The 21,067-nt window shown below is 33.6% G+C and overlaps 2 protein-coding genes across 4 annotated transcripts in view; one reads left to right on the top strand and one right to left on the bottom strand.

The window, feature by feature from the left end:
• The window catches only part of LOC143909282 (uncharacterized), a 464,755-nt gene that overhangs the window by 57,430 nt on the left and 386,258 nt on the right, over positions 1 to 21,067 (bottom strand). For all 3 annotated transcript variants that reach the window (XM_077427196.1, XM_077427195.1, XM_077427197.1), the window contains one exon: positions 6,001 to 6,117. In XM_077427196.1, the coding sequence (XP_077283322.1) occupies positions 6,001 to 6,117 (117 nt within the window). The remainder of the gene's footprint in view (positions 1 to 6,000; positions 6,118 to 21,067) is intronic.
• LOC143909280 (uncharacterized) lies at positions 640 to 5,332 on the top strand. The gene is made up of 3 exons (XM_077427191.1): positions 640 to 792; positions 3,078 to 3,130; positions 3,254 to 5,332. Exons 1-3 carry the CDS (start codon positions 731 to 733, stop codon positions 5,056 to 5,058), a joined length of 1,920 nt encoding a protein of 639 aa, XP_077283317.1. The 5' UTR covers positions 640 to 730; the 3' UTR covers positions 5,059 to 5,332.

The raw sequence follows: 21,067 nt of genomic DNA, 5'->3' as shown, positions 1-21,067 counted from the left end.
CCATCATTTCACACCGGAGTCCAATCGACAGTTGGCCGAGTGGACTGCACGTGATGAACTGACTCCAAAGCGTGGAAAGACGCAAAAGTCGGTATTTTGGTATGCGCATGGTATAATATTCATCGACTATCTTAAAAAGGGAAAAACCATAAACAGCGACTATTACGTAGCGTTATTGGAGTGTTTGAAGGACGAAATCGCGTAAAAACGGCCCCATTTGAAGAAGAAGAAAGTGCTGTTTCATCAAGACAATGCACCGTGTCACAAATCAATGAAAACGATGGCAAAATTGCATGAATTGGGCTTCGAATTGCTTCTGCATCCACCGTATTCTCCAGATCTAGCCCCCAGCGACTTTTTCCTGTTCTCAGACCTCAAGAGGATGCTCGCTGGACAGAAATTTTGCGCTGATGAAGAGGTTATCACCGAAACTGAAGCCTATTTTGAGGCTAAAGATAAATCGTACTATAAAAATGGTATCGAAAAATTGTATGACCGCTATAATCGTTGTATCGCCCTCGAAAGCAACTATATTGAATAATAAAATCAAATTCTAACAAAAAAAGATTTTTCGAACTTTTCAGGCCAACGTTATGTACACATGTACTTGAAATGTGTATCAGTTTATGATTTATCGTCAGATAAGATATGATTTGAGTATAAAACGAAAGGTAGATATGGACATATTCCTATTCAGTGCCTTGTCCTGGTCGTTTTATTGAAATAAAACATGGAAAAGAAAATAGATTCCAGGAACGGTGCGAAAAGTGGGGAGAAAAATAAAAAAAAGAGGTTGGTTGAAATGATTATTATTTGTGAAGTATTTAAAAAAAAAGGGCTTTAGAAAATATTTTGATAATTGCATAAGTTCGTGTCCGCTTACGTATACTATCGTGGATGAAAATCAAAAATCAAATAGCTAAAAAATATGTTTTATATTATATGTATTATACATATTAGTTCGTTGTAATAATTACATCATAATTTACTTCATATTTATGTCTGAATATAAAATATGTAGTTTTTTTTTTATATATTTAAGCTTTATGAACATACGATTAATATTTTTTATAGAAAATAGTATCAGTCAACAAGTAACTTAACATGATATTATCGTTATATATAAAATAATGAAAAGATAATACTTAAAGTAATGTGACCTTTTTACTTGGATTATCTTTTAACAACTCTTTATCTATTATCAGCCGTCGGTTTTCTTATCAACTGTACCTAAGCGACACGAAAAATCATTATAATCGAAATATCATTGTGCAATTGATCTACATATGTACGTAGTAACAATAAATGAAGTTTTGTGATCATGCGAAAATTTGAACTAGAGATTTAGATTAATTCGAACTGAGAATTGATCACTGATCACGTTTTCATGATAGAGAAAAAAATGTGTGTGTGTCTGTGTATTTTGGGGATTTTTTGAACACCGTTAGTCCTATCGAACTGAAACTTAGTATTGGTTACTGAAATTCTTATCGACACGATGTAATTTTTTTTCAATTTTTTAAGTTGACCGGAAATGGTAGCGGAAATCTATCAGTTTAAGCTTAAACCAGTCAGAATTCGTAAACCGGAAGTAGTATTTTTTTTAAAACAATATTTTATTATTTTATTTTGACCTTTTTAATTATTTTAATCTTCTTGATATTTATTTTGTATAATACTGATAGTGATTTATAGTATTAAAAAAAAATTGAACAAAATCCAACAACTGGAAGTAGAACTTTTGTCTTGTGCAAATTTCCATACATTTGCGCTCAATTTGTATCAAAAATTCTGCTATGGCTATTAGTATTTCATAATACTTGCGGTATGTGTGAATTGTAATATATATTATAATCTTTATAACCTTATATTTTTTGAATATTTTTACCTGAACCGGAAGTAGCACTTAAACTCTAGAGAATCGAGGTTTTTTATCTCTTTCTCAGAAACCTTTTAGTTTATTGAACTGAAATTTCATATCTCGAAGTTTAAGATTAATACCAAGTTATGTATAAAATTTGGTAAGCATCCACCAACCGGAAGTGGCAGTTTATTTTTTATATATGTATGTACACAGCCAGCAGTTTGGCTTAGTGGTAGCGTATATATTTAGCACCACTGAGGTTAAAGGTTCGAGTCCTCGCCATCTGCTGGTTAGATTTGGGGGTTTTGTGACTCCAAATCGATCGTTTCTCTATCAGAATTTGCCAATTTTATCTGATCATTGCTGAAACGGTTCCTGAAAATTGGTATTAGATCTATTCCTGTTGTCACAAAAAATCTGCCTGTGTATAATTTGTAATAATTATACACAGTAATCTGAAATCTATAGTTATCTCTATAGACATCTCTATAATTTCATATTTATTATATGTATAAAAATTGTACACAAAAAAAGTCTAAAAATAATCCATAGATGTCTCTATGATTATTATTTATGATTAATTGTTATATGCTATATATTCTAATTGTATATGTATTGCTGTATTTCTGATTTCTGATTGTTTATGTATTCTGTATTTCGTTAACGTACACCCGTCGCATTGGAGCAAATCTGTAATGACGAGTGTGTATTGATTTGTAAAAATAAAAATAAAATAAAAAAATATGTATGTTGATAAGGAAATTGTTGAAAAAATTAGTAGACATGTGTGAAGAGTACTTTGATAAGCTTATAGATAAATTTTGCATGAAATTTCAAGCGTTGAATTAGGACACAATAATCTCACAATTACTCACTTATGATATGTAAAAACCAACTATGTAAATATGATTTATAGAAATTAGATTATCCTTCATACAATTATACATATGTATTTAAAAACATTTGTGTACATAGTTAATGTCAGAAATATGCATTTTCATTTAAATTTTTTTCACCATTATAACTTTATATTACGCAGACTATTTTTTATTTTCTTACCACGACTAAGATTATATAAAAGAATTTTTATTTGTTGATATTAATTTTAATTGAAATCTGCAATTTTTCGACTTGGAATTTATCACAAAAGAATTTGAGGGAAATTGCATTAAAAAAACGTAGTAATTTATACAGATTTTTTTTATATTTTCAGAAAAACTAGGATAGAAGATGGACAACGAAAGCCTCACTCATCTTACCTTGCTGGTATGGTTAAGTTATATATATAATATTTAATCTGTTACAAATCTCAACAATTTATATATATGTACATATATTATATGTAAGTGAACCTTTGACCTTTAAGATATTTTTAATGTAACATTCCAGCTGCTTCAGCTTCAGTTTCAAAACCACCAGCAGATCCTCAAAAACGTGCAATGGACTATATCCATTGCCTTTTAATGCTGTTCAAGTGCAGAGGCGACGCCTTTGCATACAAATACAAATTGGGAACAAGCATAGAAGACGCAATGAAGTTCGGCGATTTGGTATTCTTTTACACCAAAGACGACCAAGAATACTACAGATGTCTTCAATCCATCCACACAACGACCAAAAAGAAATCAATCGATCTAAACAAACTCGTAACAGACGCAAACAGTGACTTTAGCCTAGTCAGATACTTCTTTTCATACATCGACCTGAAGCAACAGGATCTGTTCAAGAAGTTAATTAACAGAGACGTAATTGTATATACTAACATTCCACTCAATCTAGAGAGTATCATCGGGCCGAAGATGGTAAGTGAAGAGACTTGGGAAATGTTAAATGTTAAAAAGGGCGATTACAAAAAGAAGTTGAAAGATTTGGTGACAATGGTCGAAGAACCTGATGACATTTTAGACGTGATGGAAGAGAAGAATCAATACAGATTCAACGACATCATTGTGCCGACTCTGAAGCCAAAGATTAACAATTTCAATATGACTAGAGTTTCTTTGAATCTGATCAAATGGTTAGAAAAGAAGGAGACGCATCTTACGGAGCATTTAGTCAAACCTTATTGGGGATTTTTAGCAAAATACGTCTTTGATGTTGATGCAAAAAAACTATATGACGATTTTTTTAATGGAACTGTCAATGAAGAAGTTCAAATATTCCGCAACGTCTTCATATCGGCTTTGAACAAAAAAGATCTAACTATTAAAGAACTCAATGCATTGGTTTCTGATGTTGTAATCTTCCCCGATTGGGAAACGTCGCATGATATCGATTTAAATAATGTTATTGTAGACGACGATATCAAAGATTTTTTGAAGCAATTTGTACTAGCAGTTAATCAGCCAAGTTGTGAAGAATTGAATGCTATAATTAAAAAGGAATTTACAGACAGAAAGCGAAAAATGTTAGAAGATCATAAAAACGAGGCAATACGTCGATTCTTTAACAACATGTTGAATGATTTATGTAAGAAAGTATTGAAAGCAGAAGGAGAGGATGACGAAGAAGAAGACACAGATACAGAAACAGAAGAATCAGAAGAGGAAGAGGAAGAGGAAGAAGAGGAAAAAGAAGAAGAAGTAGACGAGAAATTGAAAGAAGCTCTTGGTAGTTCATTATACATACAATTCGACCTAAAAGAACCCGATAAGTTCTTTATAGGCAGGGAAAAGCAGATGCAAGATATGCACGATAAGATTAAGCGTATTCAGAGCAATCCAAATGAGGTCCAGATGGCGATGATAAACGGCCCATCTGGAATTGGGAAAACGGAACTTGTCAGAGCTTATATCCAGAAACACGGCTTAGCCCACTTCGACAAGAACGTTATATGGATAAATGGACAGTGTTGGGCGAGTATAGAGCGAAGTTTCAACAGATTGGCGGTTGATAAGTTGATGATTTCACCGATCAACGAAAATGGAACCGTCAAAAAGACCGAAAAATTGTTGGAGGACGTTTACGAGATGCTCGGACACCGGAAGTGTCTGGTTGTAATGGATGGGGTTACATCTCAGGAAGATGTCGAGAATTACATGCCGAAGACGAAAATAGCACCTTATCAACCCTTCTTTTTGATAACTGCTACTAATTTGACTTGGAAGCCACGTGAGAGCAGTGGCACGACTTCTAGGGATGAGATGATGAGGGTCATCTCGAGGATGTTGCGAGGGATGGAAGTTCCTGATTAATGTCGTAGATCTTAAGTAAACGCTGCAGGCTGATCTTTATTACTTTAGGTTTCGTTTTTGGGCTTCTTTTGTGCACATAAGGATTTATTTTGGTCTTTAAATGCAGCAGGAGTTATACACTTCGAATAATACAATAGGTTTTGTGACTTACCGAAACTGTATAATCTCATTAAATCAATTTATGTTTGTATTGTGCTCGTCTGAAGCTTTATTTTATTTGTGTCATATGTGAGAATATATTTAAAAAAAAATTGAATAAACCATTTGAAAACACAAAATATTTTGTATTGAAGTTCGAAGTTCATTCCCGATTTTCATAGGTTTTTCAACAGATAACCATTTCCCCGCGGATGACTGCTATAGACGTCATGCGTAAAAAGCAAATGGCGTGACTCACTGTTTAAACACAATAAATCAGGTGTGATTTACTATTAAAAAAAGAACACTTAAGGTGTCAATTGACATATTTTGTCACTTGAATAAATATTACAATATACATACATACATAAATGTACTTATGGTTGAAAACTCGATTTACAAATTCTCAAAGATTTTTAGCATATCATATTTAATTATTAAAAAGTTTGGACTAAGTTTCGATCATAATTGAAACAACTGTATGATCGAATTTATTACGATTTGGTTAGTCTGTGTTGTCAGTGAATTTACCAATTTGAAATTGCAACATTTAATATTGAAAACAATCAAATTTCAGACAACCTATTGCAGAAAATCGACTTTCAATGTAATATTATGCAATAATATGCCTGTATTTGTACGAATTAAGCGGTATTTAGCGATGGCGATTTTTTTTTATATTTACTGGTCAACCGGTATACCGGTATACAGATATTGCAATCCTTAGTATAGTAGGAATAGACCATAAACTTAAACAACCATTTAATACATTGAATAAACGCATTAATTTAACATTGTACTAACCTTTTGTCTGTCTTTCATAGAGCCTCTCCCTAAAACGGCCATTTTGCACATTGTGTCCTCTTGCAGCCTTTTCAGCGAATTTCCTTTTGGTCCTAACAGTTTTCCGACGAAATTGAACTGAAAGAAAACGACAGATTTAATCACACATAAAATAAAGTAAAAAAACCATACACATACACACACACATCAATAAATCGAGATCGACAAGCGGAAATAATTCCCAAATACACTCTAACAATATGAATAATTGATATTTAGATAAGAAATGAGTTATATTGCGCTTAGCGTACGTGTGAACGTTTTACGATGCACTAGAGACTCGCATGGGGTCTAATTTACCCCGAGGCAAATTTTTACAGTGCTATAATTCACAGCATCCCCTCACTTTTCCGCTCGAGAGAGAGATCGCACTCGGAATACCCGAATCGGGTGTATATTTAATATGACGAAACGAAATGCATTCGCGGGAAATTCAAACACCTCTAAATAAATAGAATGTATTCTGTATTTATTTATTCTTTTGTGTGGAGAGATGGAGAACGAGTTCACTTCAGATGTATTCTCTTTTGGAAGATTGCGACAAAGATTGGGGAGACAAGTCGTGAAATATTGAAAACATTCTGTACGGTTTTCTCTAACACTGTAACCATTTCACTATTATGCTATTCGCATACAATCGTAAAACTGTTGTATACATTTTTTTAATGTACATATGTATTTCTACTACAGTAGAGTATAAAAAAATACACGTCAATGCATTTAAATTTGCCTGGATGCAAGTTGTAGGTAAATACATAGTAAGAGTATTTCAAAAAGTTTTGTTCTCTATCGTAGTACATATATTGAAAAAGAAAACGAATAGTTAAGCTGAGTTAGCTGCATGGCGTTGCTTGGGACGATGAAAGTTGGGAAAAACAGCTCATATGTACATAAGTGTTCTGATACCTTTTTAAAATCATTTTCAATTGAATACTATTAAATAGTATACAAAATTTGTATATTCTAAATCAAAAAAAATTGATTTACATAGCAGACATATCGGTCTCCGTGACGAGCCAGAATGTTAAATTACAGAAAACACAAATATCGGAAGGCAAAGATCGAAAATCGAAAGATCTTAAGTCGAAATACCAAAAAAAAGGGTGCATGGTAAACGGTACATACTCACTTAATTTGCGCGAGCAGGATACAGCAGGAACAAGAGGAACAGGCTTTTCCTCCCGTATTAATGTGCGCGCGCAGTACACGGGAGGAAAAGCCTGTTCCTCTTGTTCCTGTGGTACCCTGCTCGCGCAAATTAAGTGAGTATGTACCGTTTACCATGCACCCTTTTTTTTACTTACCTCTTATTAAGTTCAAATGGTTTTCGTGTTAGTGGTAATTTTTTATATCTCTTATCTCTTATCCGATCGTTTTCATACTTTGCCATATTGCTCATTTTGGTCATCAATATACGTTAATGTATCGTATGCCATTACGTTGGAGATAAAATATCGTATACAATGCGTATCAAATATCTAGAATCTCGGGTACGGTGAAGTCTATGACGGTACGGCAAGCTACCATAATCAATCTTCAACATTTTCGCCTTGATATGGCGATATCAGATTTTAATTGTTTAAAAGCCTATCATTCACTCTATATTTTATAAAATTTGCTCTATAGGTTCTCGTTATCTCTAATATTTAAATATTTATAGTTTTAACTCTCATATGTATATGACATTTCTCGGCTAAAAGTATATCTCTTCACGGAGTTTTATTTGCGAGATAAGTATTCAATAAGAAGTTATGTTGTATCTAATTGTTAATATGATTACATACATTTAGTTTTTTACAATAAGCTTACATACATACATCACATACAATTAGTTCAACAGCTACCCATAACCTCAAATTTCATTGTTTATTTCTCCAAAACAAACTTTCTAACCAATACAAGCTTCATTTATGTACACAGATCAAACAGTGATAGTTTTATTTTTAGTTTATCAGCTGATTTTTTGATCTTTCGATTTTCGATCTTTGCCTTCCGATATTTGTGTTTTCTGTAATTTAACATTCTGGCTCGTCACGTAGACCGCAGACATATGTATATGTATATGTATGTTCACTTTTACATAGGACATTTGTAGCTGCATGGCGTTACTTGGGACGATGAAAGTTGGGAAAAACAGCTCATAAGTGTTCTGATACCTTTTTAAAATCATTTTCAATTGAATGCTATGAAATAGTATACAAAATTTGTATATTTTAAATCAAAAGCTTTGGAATTACATAGCAGTCATATAAATGTTCACTATTAAATAGGACATTTGTAGAAGTTGCTCTGGCATACACATAAATGTTGAAACAGTGCTTTACGAGGTTTTCAATCCCACTTAAAACTCCATTTACAGTTGGGTGCTATGAAATAGTATGCCAAATTCATGGGTCAATAGTATGCCAAATCAAATAAAAATTTAGATTTACATAGCGGACATATACATGTTCACTTTTACATAGTATATTGCAGAATCGCTTGGCGTTTCTCGGGAGTATAAAAGTTGGAAAAGTGCTCCAGAATGCATCCAATTCTCTTTCAAAAATCATATGTGCTATGAAAGAGTATACCAAATTTGTTGGTTCTAAATCAAAAACTAGATTTACAAAGTGGAAAATCAAATGTTCATTTTTTTAAAGTATGTATATTTGAGTAATTGCTAGGCGTTGCTCAGGTGTATAAATGTTGAAAGAGTGCTCTACAAAGCTGTCACTTCGCTTTCAAACACCATTTACGATTGAGTGGTATGAAATAGTATGTAAGTATTCACTTTAACATCGTATCTTTGAAGAATTGCTGGGCGTTTCTCGGGAGTATAAATGTTGTAAAAGTTTCCTTTCAAAGACCATTTCTGGCTGAATGCTACGAAATAGTATACCAAATTGTTGATTTGAAATTGAAAACTGCAGATTTACATTACGTTATTTACATAACGGACAAACAAATACAAACAAGACTATTTATGTAAATAGAGTATAGCCAAAAAATCATATTTAAAATAGCGTATAGAGCACTAGTAGAAAGTAAATACAATTTATATCAATACAAAAACTTGCATGAAATCAATGTTTATTTAATTTTATATTGAAATGCTGTAAAGTGCGGCTTTATTTCACGTTATAAATAAATTATATATCATAATAGGATTATTTGAAGCGTGTAATCCCAAATATTTGAGAGAATAAAGAGATTTTCTACCTGTCTGTTTCAATTCAAGCAAATATGTATTATATGTAATAGTGAAATACAAAGTAAATCATTACAAATTCGTGTATTACATCTAAGTCTATATAATATACGAATACGTGTTTTGCATGCTGATTTTCCAGCGCGGAAATGTTTTCCGCGAGCTTGGAAAATTTTCCGCAAATTTTATTTCAATTGCATCGACCGATTTCCGATAATGTCAAAGGGGAAAAATCGGCTGGCGATACCGGAAATTCGCTCCGGCTCGTCCGGTTTTACCCGCGACCGGTATAATCGCTTATTTGCGGTCGGGCAGATGCTAAATGTAAAGGAAAACCACCTTTTCCAACCTCTCGGCGGGTGTGACGACAGATTTAAACCGCTTTCAACACTTTGAGAACCCGCAAAGAGGTTAAATAAAATTATGAAAATGGCGACGAACCAATTTCTTTAAAGCGATTTCAATAAAAAAAATGGAAATAGTCTTAATAATACACTAGTTGATTTAAAATAATAAGATAAAATAAAATCATAAAATTAAAAGTATGCTTTTATGTATAATAACTATGTATATGTATATATTGTCATGGATAATGTAATAAACTTGATATTATTAGAAACTAGTTGTTTTACCCGGCTTCGCTCAGTATTTGTAATATAAACAGTGTAAACATGGCGAATCTAATAGTAAATATTCATTTGTTTTTTTATTAAATTTATTTGAATCGAAAAAAATATAATATTCAATATAAATTTTTGGTCTTCAAAAAAATATAAATTTTTGGTCTTCAAAAAATATAAATTTTTGGTCTGAAATATACATAATAGGATGAGAAATTTCATCAAAATCTTTATGCCATTTTTTCCAAATAAAATTGATAAACATACAAATATGTTGTATAAAATAAACATAAGCCCATAATCTGAAATACCCGGTTTCGCTCGATTCTTTTTTTTTATTATATTTTGTTAGCTTTGTCAGGTAGTTCTACAAATTTGACTATTATAATTTTTTTAGTATTTAAAAAATATTATAAAATATGGTACAGCCAGTATAATAAATCTTCAATAATGGCCAGTTAATTTGATTCATCTTTAACCCAACCTATTCTAACCTAAAATAACTGGTTATCTAATATTTAATTTCGAAAGAGACTTTGTATGTATGTAAGTATTTAGCCAGCAGTGTGGCTTAATGGTAGCGTGTATGTTTAGCACCAAGTGATCAGTGGGTTCGAACCACCGTACTGCTGGTTAGATTTGGGGGATTTGTGACTCCAAATCGATCATTTCTTATCGGAGTTTGTCAATTTTATGTGATCATTGTTGAAACGGTTCCCCAAAATCGGCAAAAAATCATCATTCCTGTTGTCACAAATCTTCTGTATTTATTGTGTGTACAATTTGTAAAAATTATGTACAAATCTAAAATACATAGATGTCTCAATAGATTAATTCTGTAAATAAATAATTAATTAATTTTTCAGTAATAATAAACTGCTGCATTGTTTGTAATCAATTGTCCAGAAAGGCGCATTGGGGTCTTCCTGTCAAGCCTTCCTGGTATATATTTATGTAAAAAAATAAATAAAAAAAAACTTTATTTTAATTCGTGTACCAATTCCTTAAAGAAGCCACAGTTTATTTGAAATAGTTTATTATATTATATAATGTGATCGGGCGACGCCAGGTGTATAACGTACCAATCCAAGCTATCGACGACCTCTGAAGAACACATTAAGCGTGTAGGTCGAGCTTTTAGAGGCGGTTTTAAAACGAAACTAAATAAATACTCATAAAAAAAGAAACACACACACGGAGACCTGTTTTACACCAGAATCCGTTGAATATTAAGAATGTGTGTGTGTGTGTGTGTATTTGCGACCCCGAGTTTGTAACCCCTGAACCGGCTTCAATGGCCGTCTCTGGTTTTACAGTCGTTTGCTGCAATAAAATAAAAGCCTCGTACTTTTTAGTGCGCGTCTGAACGGTTTTTCTTACGCGAAACTGCGAGTTTTCCTCTACTTCTTTTTTTGACTTTGGTTTTTCGAGAGAATACAAAATGGCGAACCGCAATTTTCAATGTCGCACGCTTCGCTTGGTGGGAAGGTCGGCAGTAATTACATTCAAATTCGCAAAAATTTATGTACGTGTAATATAAAATGGCAATACAAGAGAATATTGTATGGTAAGATTATTATTATTAACATGAATTCGAAATGGGTATAAAACTTTAATGCATTTTATGATTAAACTTCATTATTAAATTTGTATGAATACAAGTTTGAATATTCATAGAAGGCACGCGTTTCAATGCCGTAAAACTAAACTGATAAAATTTTAAAAGTTCGATGAATTTGAAGTGCTTTCAATTAGTGAGGAATTTTATTTGAAAGTATGAATTAAATTTCGAAATGTTCTAGCTGTAAAATTTGAACAGATGTACATAAATCTCTACAAATTATAATATACTAGCTGTATTACCCGGCTTCGCTCGGTATTTTTAATATAATCCGTTCAAAAATGACTAATCTAATAGTAAACATTTTATTAAATTTATTTGAATAGTTTTATTTTATATAAATTTATTTGAATTTAGTTTTATTTTATATAAATTTATAAAATAAATTTATTTGTTTTTTTTTTATTAAATTGATTGTCACGAACAAACAAATATATACATACATATGTATATGTATATGTAGTAAGTCTCTTATAAAAAAATATATATAAACCCCCGGGGGTCTGCGTCTCCTAGGGCTGCGCCCTCGGCGTCTGCGCCCCATAAGGGACGGAGCGAATTATTTTTTCGATGACGTCAGAACAATAGACTGTCGACTATTAATTAAATTGAAAAAAATACATTCATGCATACATACGAGCCCAAGGGCTTCGCCATCGGCGCCTACGCCCCCGGGATCTTTGAATCCTTTGAATCGGAAGAAAGCGAATTATTTTTTCGATGACGTCAAAACAATAGACTGTTGACTATTAATTAAATTGAAGAAAAATACATACATACAAACGTACGAACAAACTTTAGTGTTTTATATGTTAGATTTCATATAAAAAAGTGTTAAATGAAATATTCGGGATTAAAAAAATGTGATTGTACTAAAACTGAAAATATTAATACTATTGTAACGTGGGAACACGAGAGAGAGAGAGAGTATCCGCTGTCTAAGTGATACTCTTTCAATATACATATATACATTAATGGATCGGGGATGCTGTGGTGAGTACCTTGTCTTTTATTTTTTTACATACATATTTTTTTTATTTTACAAAATATACCTGGAAGGCTTAACAGGTAAACCCCAAATGCGCCTTCCTAGTCCACATAATTATTACATAGATACATGTAAATCTAAACAATATCTGACATCTATGGTCAGTATACACAAACATCGTATTAATACGATTAATAACGATGAATAACTTTCATGTAACATTACGAATTTTATATTCGATAAACAACCACAGCGACATATATGGTGAGCAATATGGCGAAACCTAAGATATAACAATAACTAAAGGTTCGCAACAGAAAATTGGGAAGGAAACGCCAATTTTACAGAAATCGTTTCAATGAAAATCAGAAAAATTGGCAAATTCTGATAAGAAACGATCGACCTTGACAAATCAAGGTCTGGCCAACAGCGAGACTTAGCGGGGAATCGAACTCGTAACATCAAGTACGAAATAATTCAACATTCACCACTAGACCACTCTGCTGGTTACACATATACCAAGAAGTAAAAAAGTAACCCCAATGCGCCTTAACTGAAATCAACGCGAAAAAAAAGTATATATGTACATATAATCTTCACTTCTATTGTGCGTGTTCTTCCATATATGTAATATTGTTGAGTAGGGGTGGGTGGAGGATCCAAATAAAAGGCCGATGTCGCTTCACAGCATTTATTGGTTGGTTAAGGAGATACACGCACAATTAGTGCTCCGTCCACAATGCCTTGGTACTTGTTTATAAAGGGCAGGTCGCTCAGTGCATCTTCCTCGACACGTTTGTTTACCTATTGTTATAGTCACGTACCAGATTTGCAGTCCCACGTTCCATCATGCCAAACCACACACATAAAACAGTTCAAATAAAAGTACACAATGAATTCACGTACTTTATGTATGTATGTACGAGTAGTCAGCCGAATAAACAACACCCGACGACATGCCAGCCGTCATTTTTGACGGGTGCTAACTGACGGTAGAATTGGAATATATAGACGGCTTGGTAGATCCGCAATAACGACGTCGTCTTCTCGAACAAGCGAGGGCATTAAGCCTAATTGAAATGTAGCGATTCGAAGCGATTACACAACCGATCAAATTGAATTTTCTGAAATTTACGCAGAACCGTGTTTATCGGCCCGGTTTACATCTAATTATAATGCGACAATAACGCCGCCACCAGGTCGGGAACTTCGACAAGTCGATACTTACATAATATATTATATATGTATATCGCCACTATAATCGGATGTATTTCAAATAACACGTGAAAAATAAATAGTATTTCGCACGTTGATATATCGACGGGTAGTTTTGGAAAGGAGTTGATAATTTAAATTAACCTTTGAAGGTCAGAGCGTCGAGATTAAACGAGTGTCCCGAACCGGGGTCAAGTAAGACCCCAGTATTTTTTAATCACAATACAGCTTTTCTCAATACAAATGGGTTCAATATATATATATATATATATATATATATATATATATATATATATATATATATATATATATATATATATACATATATATATATATATATATATATATATATATATATATATATATATATATATATATATATATATATATATATATATATATATATATATATATATATATATATGTAGGGATGATTTTTAAACGAGCCGAGCCGTATGTGTGGTTGGCTAAACTGCTAGGGATAAAGTGTGTGGTATGCATGGGAGAGACCGGATGCGTGTTGTTATGGTTACTTGTTGGGGAACAAGCCCGAAGACACATGTACAATAAATAGTCTGACACTTAATCTGTGCGTTTAGCTTGGAATCCTTCACATCCGGATCCTATATATATATATATATATATATATATATATATATATATATATATATATATATATATATATATATATCTTATTAATCTTTTTATACATCAACATAAAAAAGTTTTAGTCCTATAGCATGTGTTTGACGGTTCGGTGATTACTGGTCACAAAGGACTCGTCACAAAGTCATCATTACAGAACATCTGGCAGCCAAAAAGTTCATCATACTAACGATAACTATCATACTAACGAGAACTTGAGTGCCAAATATTGCGGATTCGTGATTTTATTGGCAAAAATTGTCTTTGTGACCACCTCAATGTGACTAATAATTCAATTGCCGTTAAAATAGACCATGAGAAAATTTTACCTCGCGGCTTTGACTGATGTGTGTGTGTGTATTTTGGTATTGGAGAACAGTGCTAATTTTATCATACTCGATACCATGTTTTATATAAAATTTGTAGTACTTTTACTCCAGAGAATTGAGGCTTTTTTTGTTTTTTTCAAAAGCCTTTCATTGTATTAAACTAAAATTTCATATCTAGAAGTTTAAGCTTAATACAAAGTTATATATAACACTTTTCAGCTGGAAGTGGCAGTTTAATATTGTTCTATTTTATTCGAGCCTTCAAATATTCACGAGAAAATAAAAAAAAAAATCAATAAATTTAATTAGGCGGAAGTGGGATTTTTTTTCTTGGAAAAGTCAAAAATACTGTGACCACTCGATTTTTTCCACATCATTGAATTTAGGAAATACGAGAAGTTGGGAGGAGACGAATTAAAAATGTGTATACTTTTATACTTTAGTTTATGACTGTTTGCAATCGCGCGATTTCTCTTGGTTGGCTAAAATATACGTATGCTAAAATGGTTCGGTGATTATTGGTCACAAAGTCACTAAAATCTCTATAACGGAACATCTGGCAGCCGAAAAGTCCATCATACTAACGATAACTATCATACTAACGGGAACCTGAGTGCCAAATATTGTGTATTCGCGATTTTCATGGCAAAAATTGTCTTTGTGACCAACGCAATGTTACGAATAATCCAATTACCATTTTTGACTATTTTTGTATAAAAAAAAAAAACGACAAGCATCGACATGCAAATGCACATATGTAGGTAAGGCCAACAGGCAACAGCATTTATTGCGTGATTAAGGAGATCCACGCACTGCCATTGCTTCGTCCAGAATGGCTTAAGTACCTGCTTATAATGGACAGGACACTGCATCTTCGACGTCCGGTTACTTCCCCATTGTTTAGGCACGTACACGGGCATGCAGTATCACGGTCCAAGGCACGCAGTCCCACGCTTTCGAGCTGTCAGTTCTGAGAACTCTAGCGCGAAGTGACCAAGTGCCGTTACCAACCACTTAGTCAATTCGGCGGTCTCCATTGTTAGCCGAATGCTTTTAAGCCTGGAGATAATCCTCGAAACCAATTGACATAACCACCGTGGCGGTTCCTACACTACAATATATATAATATTACATACTAGTGTTGTGGCCGTTGATATTTCAACGGGTGGTTTCGGAAAAATAATTGACACATGCAATAGAATAAAGTAAAATGTATAGTAATAATAACAAACAACAACAATTGTCATCGTAATCGTAACTGAATTCGGAACCCATTTCGCCACCAGAGTCGTAACTGGAACTAAATTAAGAACCTGGAACCGAAACAATTATATTGTTTTAATATAATTACATTTGAAATGTTTGGAATTAGCGTAACCCCCCCCCCCCACTTATCAAATCCAGCTAGTTCGAATTTGTTGATTTTTGCAAGCAATACAATGTCAAACTTGTGGTTTGTAATGAATATTTGTAAACCTACATGGAAATTTAGCTGAGTAGGTCTCAAAAGTACATACACGAAGTAAATAAGTGTACATTAAAACTAATCAAATAATGTAAACATCTGACATGTGGTTATGTGCTTTGAGGACATTTTTCGAGTGGATGTGGTTCAAATTTTGAGATGAAAACGCTGTCTACTGTGTCTACAAATCAGCGATCCCACAGTACTTTATAGAATTACGAGATTATATATGTACGTTCTCAGTGTCACTTATGTCGGTATGATTTGCCAGGTTTTGCGGAGCTCAATTTGCACCAATCCAGGGGTGCTAAGAGAGCGCTAAACGAGCGAGCTTCGAGTGGGTCGCCAAGAGGTTGTTTGCGCCCGTAACGACGTCAAGTGTCAAAATAGGCCGTTTTTAATGACAGCCCTCCAACATGCCAGCTTTTTCCGTTTAATTGAAGGGCTCGAAAGCGCGCCAAAATCCTCCATCGACAGCCGCCATCTTGCCGAAAGATAGCATCAACTCTATCACCGAATGCTAGTATACAAGTTGGAGCACAACTAAATCCATTAACTGACATATGTGTATATAAGAAAGCAGCATCACTCGGTCGTTAAGCTTCTGCTTAGTGATGACAGGCACCGGGTTCGATCCCATGAACTGACTTCGATTGAAAAGATTTTTTCCGAGTATATCTGTAGTGCTGCTGGTCAGACCTGGATATTTGTGACTCCAGGTCGATCATTTACTATCAGAGTTTGCCAATTTTCTCTGATTTCATTGTTGAAACGGTTGCTGGTAAAATTGGCTAAAATTCTTCCTACCTACTATGTCACCACTATTTGAGTATGATTAATGTACAATAAAATTAATGTACAATTCATAGATGTCTCGTTAATTTGCGAGTTTTCAGTGTCTCGTAATCCAGCGACTTGTACAATAAAAATGCTGTATTGATAGTAATTGGCCAGGAAGACGCATTGGGGTTTACCTGTAAGGCCTTCCTGGTATATATGTAAAAAAAAACAATAACTGGTCCTGCTAAATCAATATGGCTAACAGTGTATGTATACATATTAGCAGCGTAGGTAGTCATAAAAATCGAATTTACGGCCAGCATCTTCTGACGATCGCTTATATCACTATCAACGTTCACAACAATATAAGTGACCTAAATATACATATAAGAGAGATAATGAGAACCTATAGAGCAAATTTCATAAAATATAGAGTGAATTACAGGCGTTTAAACAATTAAAATCTGATAAGGCCGTGTCATGGCGAACAGTTTACATTACAAGTGACAACGCTTGTTAAACGTCAGGAAGATTTACGGGCCCCGTTTTTAAAACGCGTTGTATACGATATTTTATCTCCAATGTAATGGCAGACGATACATTAACGTATATTGATGACCAAAATGAGCAATATGGCAAAGTATGAAAACGATCGGATAAGAGATAAAAATTACCACTAACACGAAAGCCATGTGAAATGCAAAGGAGATATGTAAAAACGCTATGCGTGAATAAACATCGTCATTTGATGGTTGTACTTCCTGCCCGCATAGTTCTTTATCGGATGGCAAATATTTCAAGAGCTATCCGACTTCTTAATGTGATATTTTCCACCTCAGTGAGCGTAGGTTATCGGAGATTATTTTAACCTATTTTTTTGGTAGCCTGCGCTCATCATTATGGACTTACATACATATATGTATTCATAGGTAAGTATTACATTCATGTCGATCTCGCAATAAGCGAAAAGCAATTTACGAACGCGTAAAACGAAGGTTGGATGTATTTAAATATTTTATTGCCATGCGAACGGAACTGGAACCTTCAGGTGGAAGAGTTAACGTCGTAAACTGGTTGACGGTTAACGTTAACCCGATTTACGCGCAACCGGTGAACCTCGGTTAACGACGCGATAAACTTTCCTCACTTTATTTTTCCCATACATACATAGTTTCGTCTAAATAAATACACATTTACATATTTATATGTTTGTTTTACGTTTCCTAGTTGCGGCTTCTGACGTTTTCAGCAATTAATCAAAAGCCTCGGTTCGTCTCGATTATAACGAGCTCGCCGAATGCGGTTTTATGAATTTGTGTTGGGTTTTTTGTATGGTGCTTTTTTTTTCATCGACCTGCTCACTAACGAACCGCTTCGTTTCCAGTTTGAAAAATATCACCGGAAACCTCGGAAAATGTATTGTGAAAAACAAATCGGAAACTTGCATGAAAAAAATAAATCAATATAAAAATATACACGTTGTAAAATGTATGTATGTTGAATTTAATATTATAATGTTTTTGACACGTATTGTGGATATTTGAATACATATTGCAGTTGTAAAGTCTGCTCTTGTCACAGTCTCAGCGATTCTGTTTATGAGGAAATATTAATTTGCAAATAAAAGTGGATTGGCACTTGAAATGCTATTCACAATCCGCTATATTTTATTGATACGATTGAAAAACGATTTAAAATTGATAATATGGCATTTCAAGTGAAATTTATCATATTCACAGTGAAATTTAAAAACATTATCACTATAATTTCAAAAATGTAATTAAATAAAATAAAATAAAAGTACGATTTTGGAAAATATTTTGCCGAATACATAAAATCGGTAATGGTAATTTGGGAAATTTTTTGTCTAATTCATGAATTTTACAATTTTACAAGGAGTGCAATATTACCTAAAAATAATGCTTGTTTATAATAAAAATTGTTTTTATTCACAAGGTATTTAAATATTTTTGATTTTCATGTTTAAATGCTTTTTATTGTTCGTGAATTATGTTCATAACCTATTTTAATAGTTGCTGATCCAGTGATTATTATCTATTTGACTCATTATTTTTCTATAATAGTTAGCATTTATATAATTATCTTATATTAATGATAGTAAAAGTATATACAGAAAAATAGGAAAAAAACTCAAAATCCTATTTAAAATTAATATTTAAGAAAAGTATGTAATTTAGTCATAAAAATATTGATCAAAAATATCCGATGTTTCCAAAATGATACTTGAGCGACAAGAATAGCGTAAGCGATAAAAGTTCGTGCTTATTTAGTCATTTTAGAAGTAGATTTGTTAAATAAAATAGTCATATCGCGTCGCGTTAGTGTGCACGCAGCTAAGGGAGATTATTTATACCGTGTCTTCACAAAATCAAGGTCATCTTGAAGAATTTTAGGTCATCAGCATTCAGCAAAATTTGTAAGAGATTTCGAACACGTAAAATATCATTAATGAAAATGTGAAACAAAAAAAAAACCGACGATAGAATCTTGTGGGACTACAAAATTAGTTGAATAACGATTAAAAGAAAAATGACGATAGGCTAACATATTTCTAGAGACATTCTAAGTGATTAGTGAATAACTTGGTTAGAGTGTACAAATATTTCATACTGTAGCATATTTTAAATAATAACAATTAGATACAACATAACTTCTTATTAAATACTTATCTCGCAGATAACGCTCAGTGAAGAGATGGAGTTCTAGCAGTGAAATGTCAGATCTGACACATTTGGCCGTAAATCGATATATAGCGGCTATATGCCATTACACGAAGCTATACGCCAAATTTGAAACTTATATATAAATATGAGAGTTAAACCTATAAATATTTATATATGAGAGATAACGAGAACCTATAAAGCAAATTTTATAAAATATAGAGTGAAAAAAGAAAAAGTTATAGGCGTTTAAACAATTGAAATTTTACATGGCGAAAAGTGAGAATAGTCAAACGGTGGATAAACGTCAACGACTATCTCGCCGGGCAGATTTCAAACGCGTCTTACACGATATTTTTGCACCATCATAATGGCGGAGGATCCATTTACTTATATTGATGACCAAAATGAGCAATATGGCAAAGTATGAAAACGATCGGATGAGAGGCAAACTTTTTCCTGAATTGTAATCGTAAGTGAAACGTAAAGGAGGTTTGTAAAAAGAGCCACCGTTATAGTTGGTTTTCGAGGATTATCTCCAGGCTTAAGTGCTTTCGGCTAACAATGGATACCCCCGAATGGACTTAGTGGTCGGTAACGGCACCAGCCACTTCCCGCTAGAGTTCTCAGAACTGACAGCGTGAAAGCGTGGGACTGCATGCCGAGACCGTGGGACTGCATATCTAGTACGTGACTATAACAATAGGTAAACAAATGCGTCGAGGAAGATGCAGTGAGTGACCTGCCTTTTATAGGCATTCTGGACGGAGCACTGGTCGTGCGTGTATCTCCTTAATCACCCAATAAATGCTGTGAAGCGACTTTGGCCTTTTATTTGGATCCTCCACCCACTCCTACGCAACAATACCTTTATTTTATTTACATGTTGTGATTAATTAAAGGCTTAATTTAATTATAATCTCATATAGTTATAGTCTCGTTTATACTTTATACATGTTATGAATTGTGAACGTCGCGCATTTTGACTTGATACAAACTTTTCTAATTACCACTAGCAAATACTAATAAATTTCGACACTCGTTAAAAATACGAGAGGGACTTTGAAATTAAAACGGAAGCCTGGCGGCGACGAGGAGAGCCCGCGAATTATTGCAGTTTGGGAACCGCTGAAAACGGGTCGTTCGAATAACTCAGAAAGTTCGTCGGGTATTTATGTTGCGGTTATTACAGTGAGTTGTTACTCAAAAGGTATGTATGTGTACTTTCACGTATACGTACGTATAATGTAGGTCGACAATATTAATATGCCGACAATATCTATCGTCGCCAGACGCGCACTTTTCGCTCTCGAGCACCGTCGGGATTTCCCGGGATTTTTTCCCTTCTCTGCGGGCTCGGAAAAAGCTTTTTCTTTCACTCTCAGAAGTGGCCGGAAGACTTTATCTACGCAAATCAGTCGGGAATCCATTGTGATTGTTTGATGAAATTTACGTATTAGGGTAACAAAGCGAGAGAAAGAGAACTTTTGAACA

The sequence above is a fragment of the Arctopsyche grandis genome, chromosome 3, assembly GCF_051622035.1.
Source record: "Arctopsyche grandis isolate Sample6627 chromosome 3, ASM5162203v2, whole genome shotgun sequence".
NCBI lineage: Eukaryota > Metazoa > Arthropoda > Insecta > Trichoptera > Hydropsychidae > Arctopsyche > Arctopsyche grandis.
This window is presented reverse-complemented; position numbering and strand designations above follow the sequence as displayed.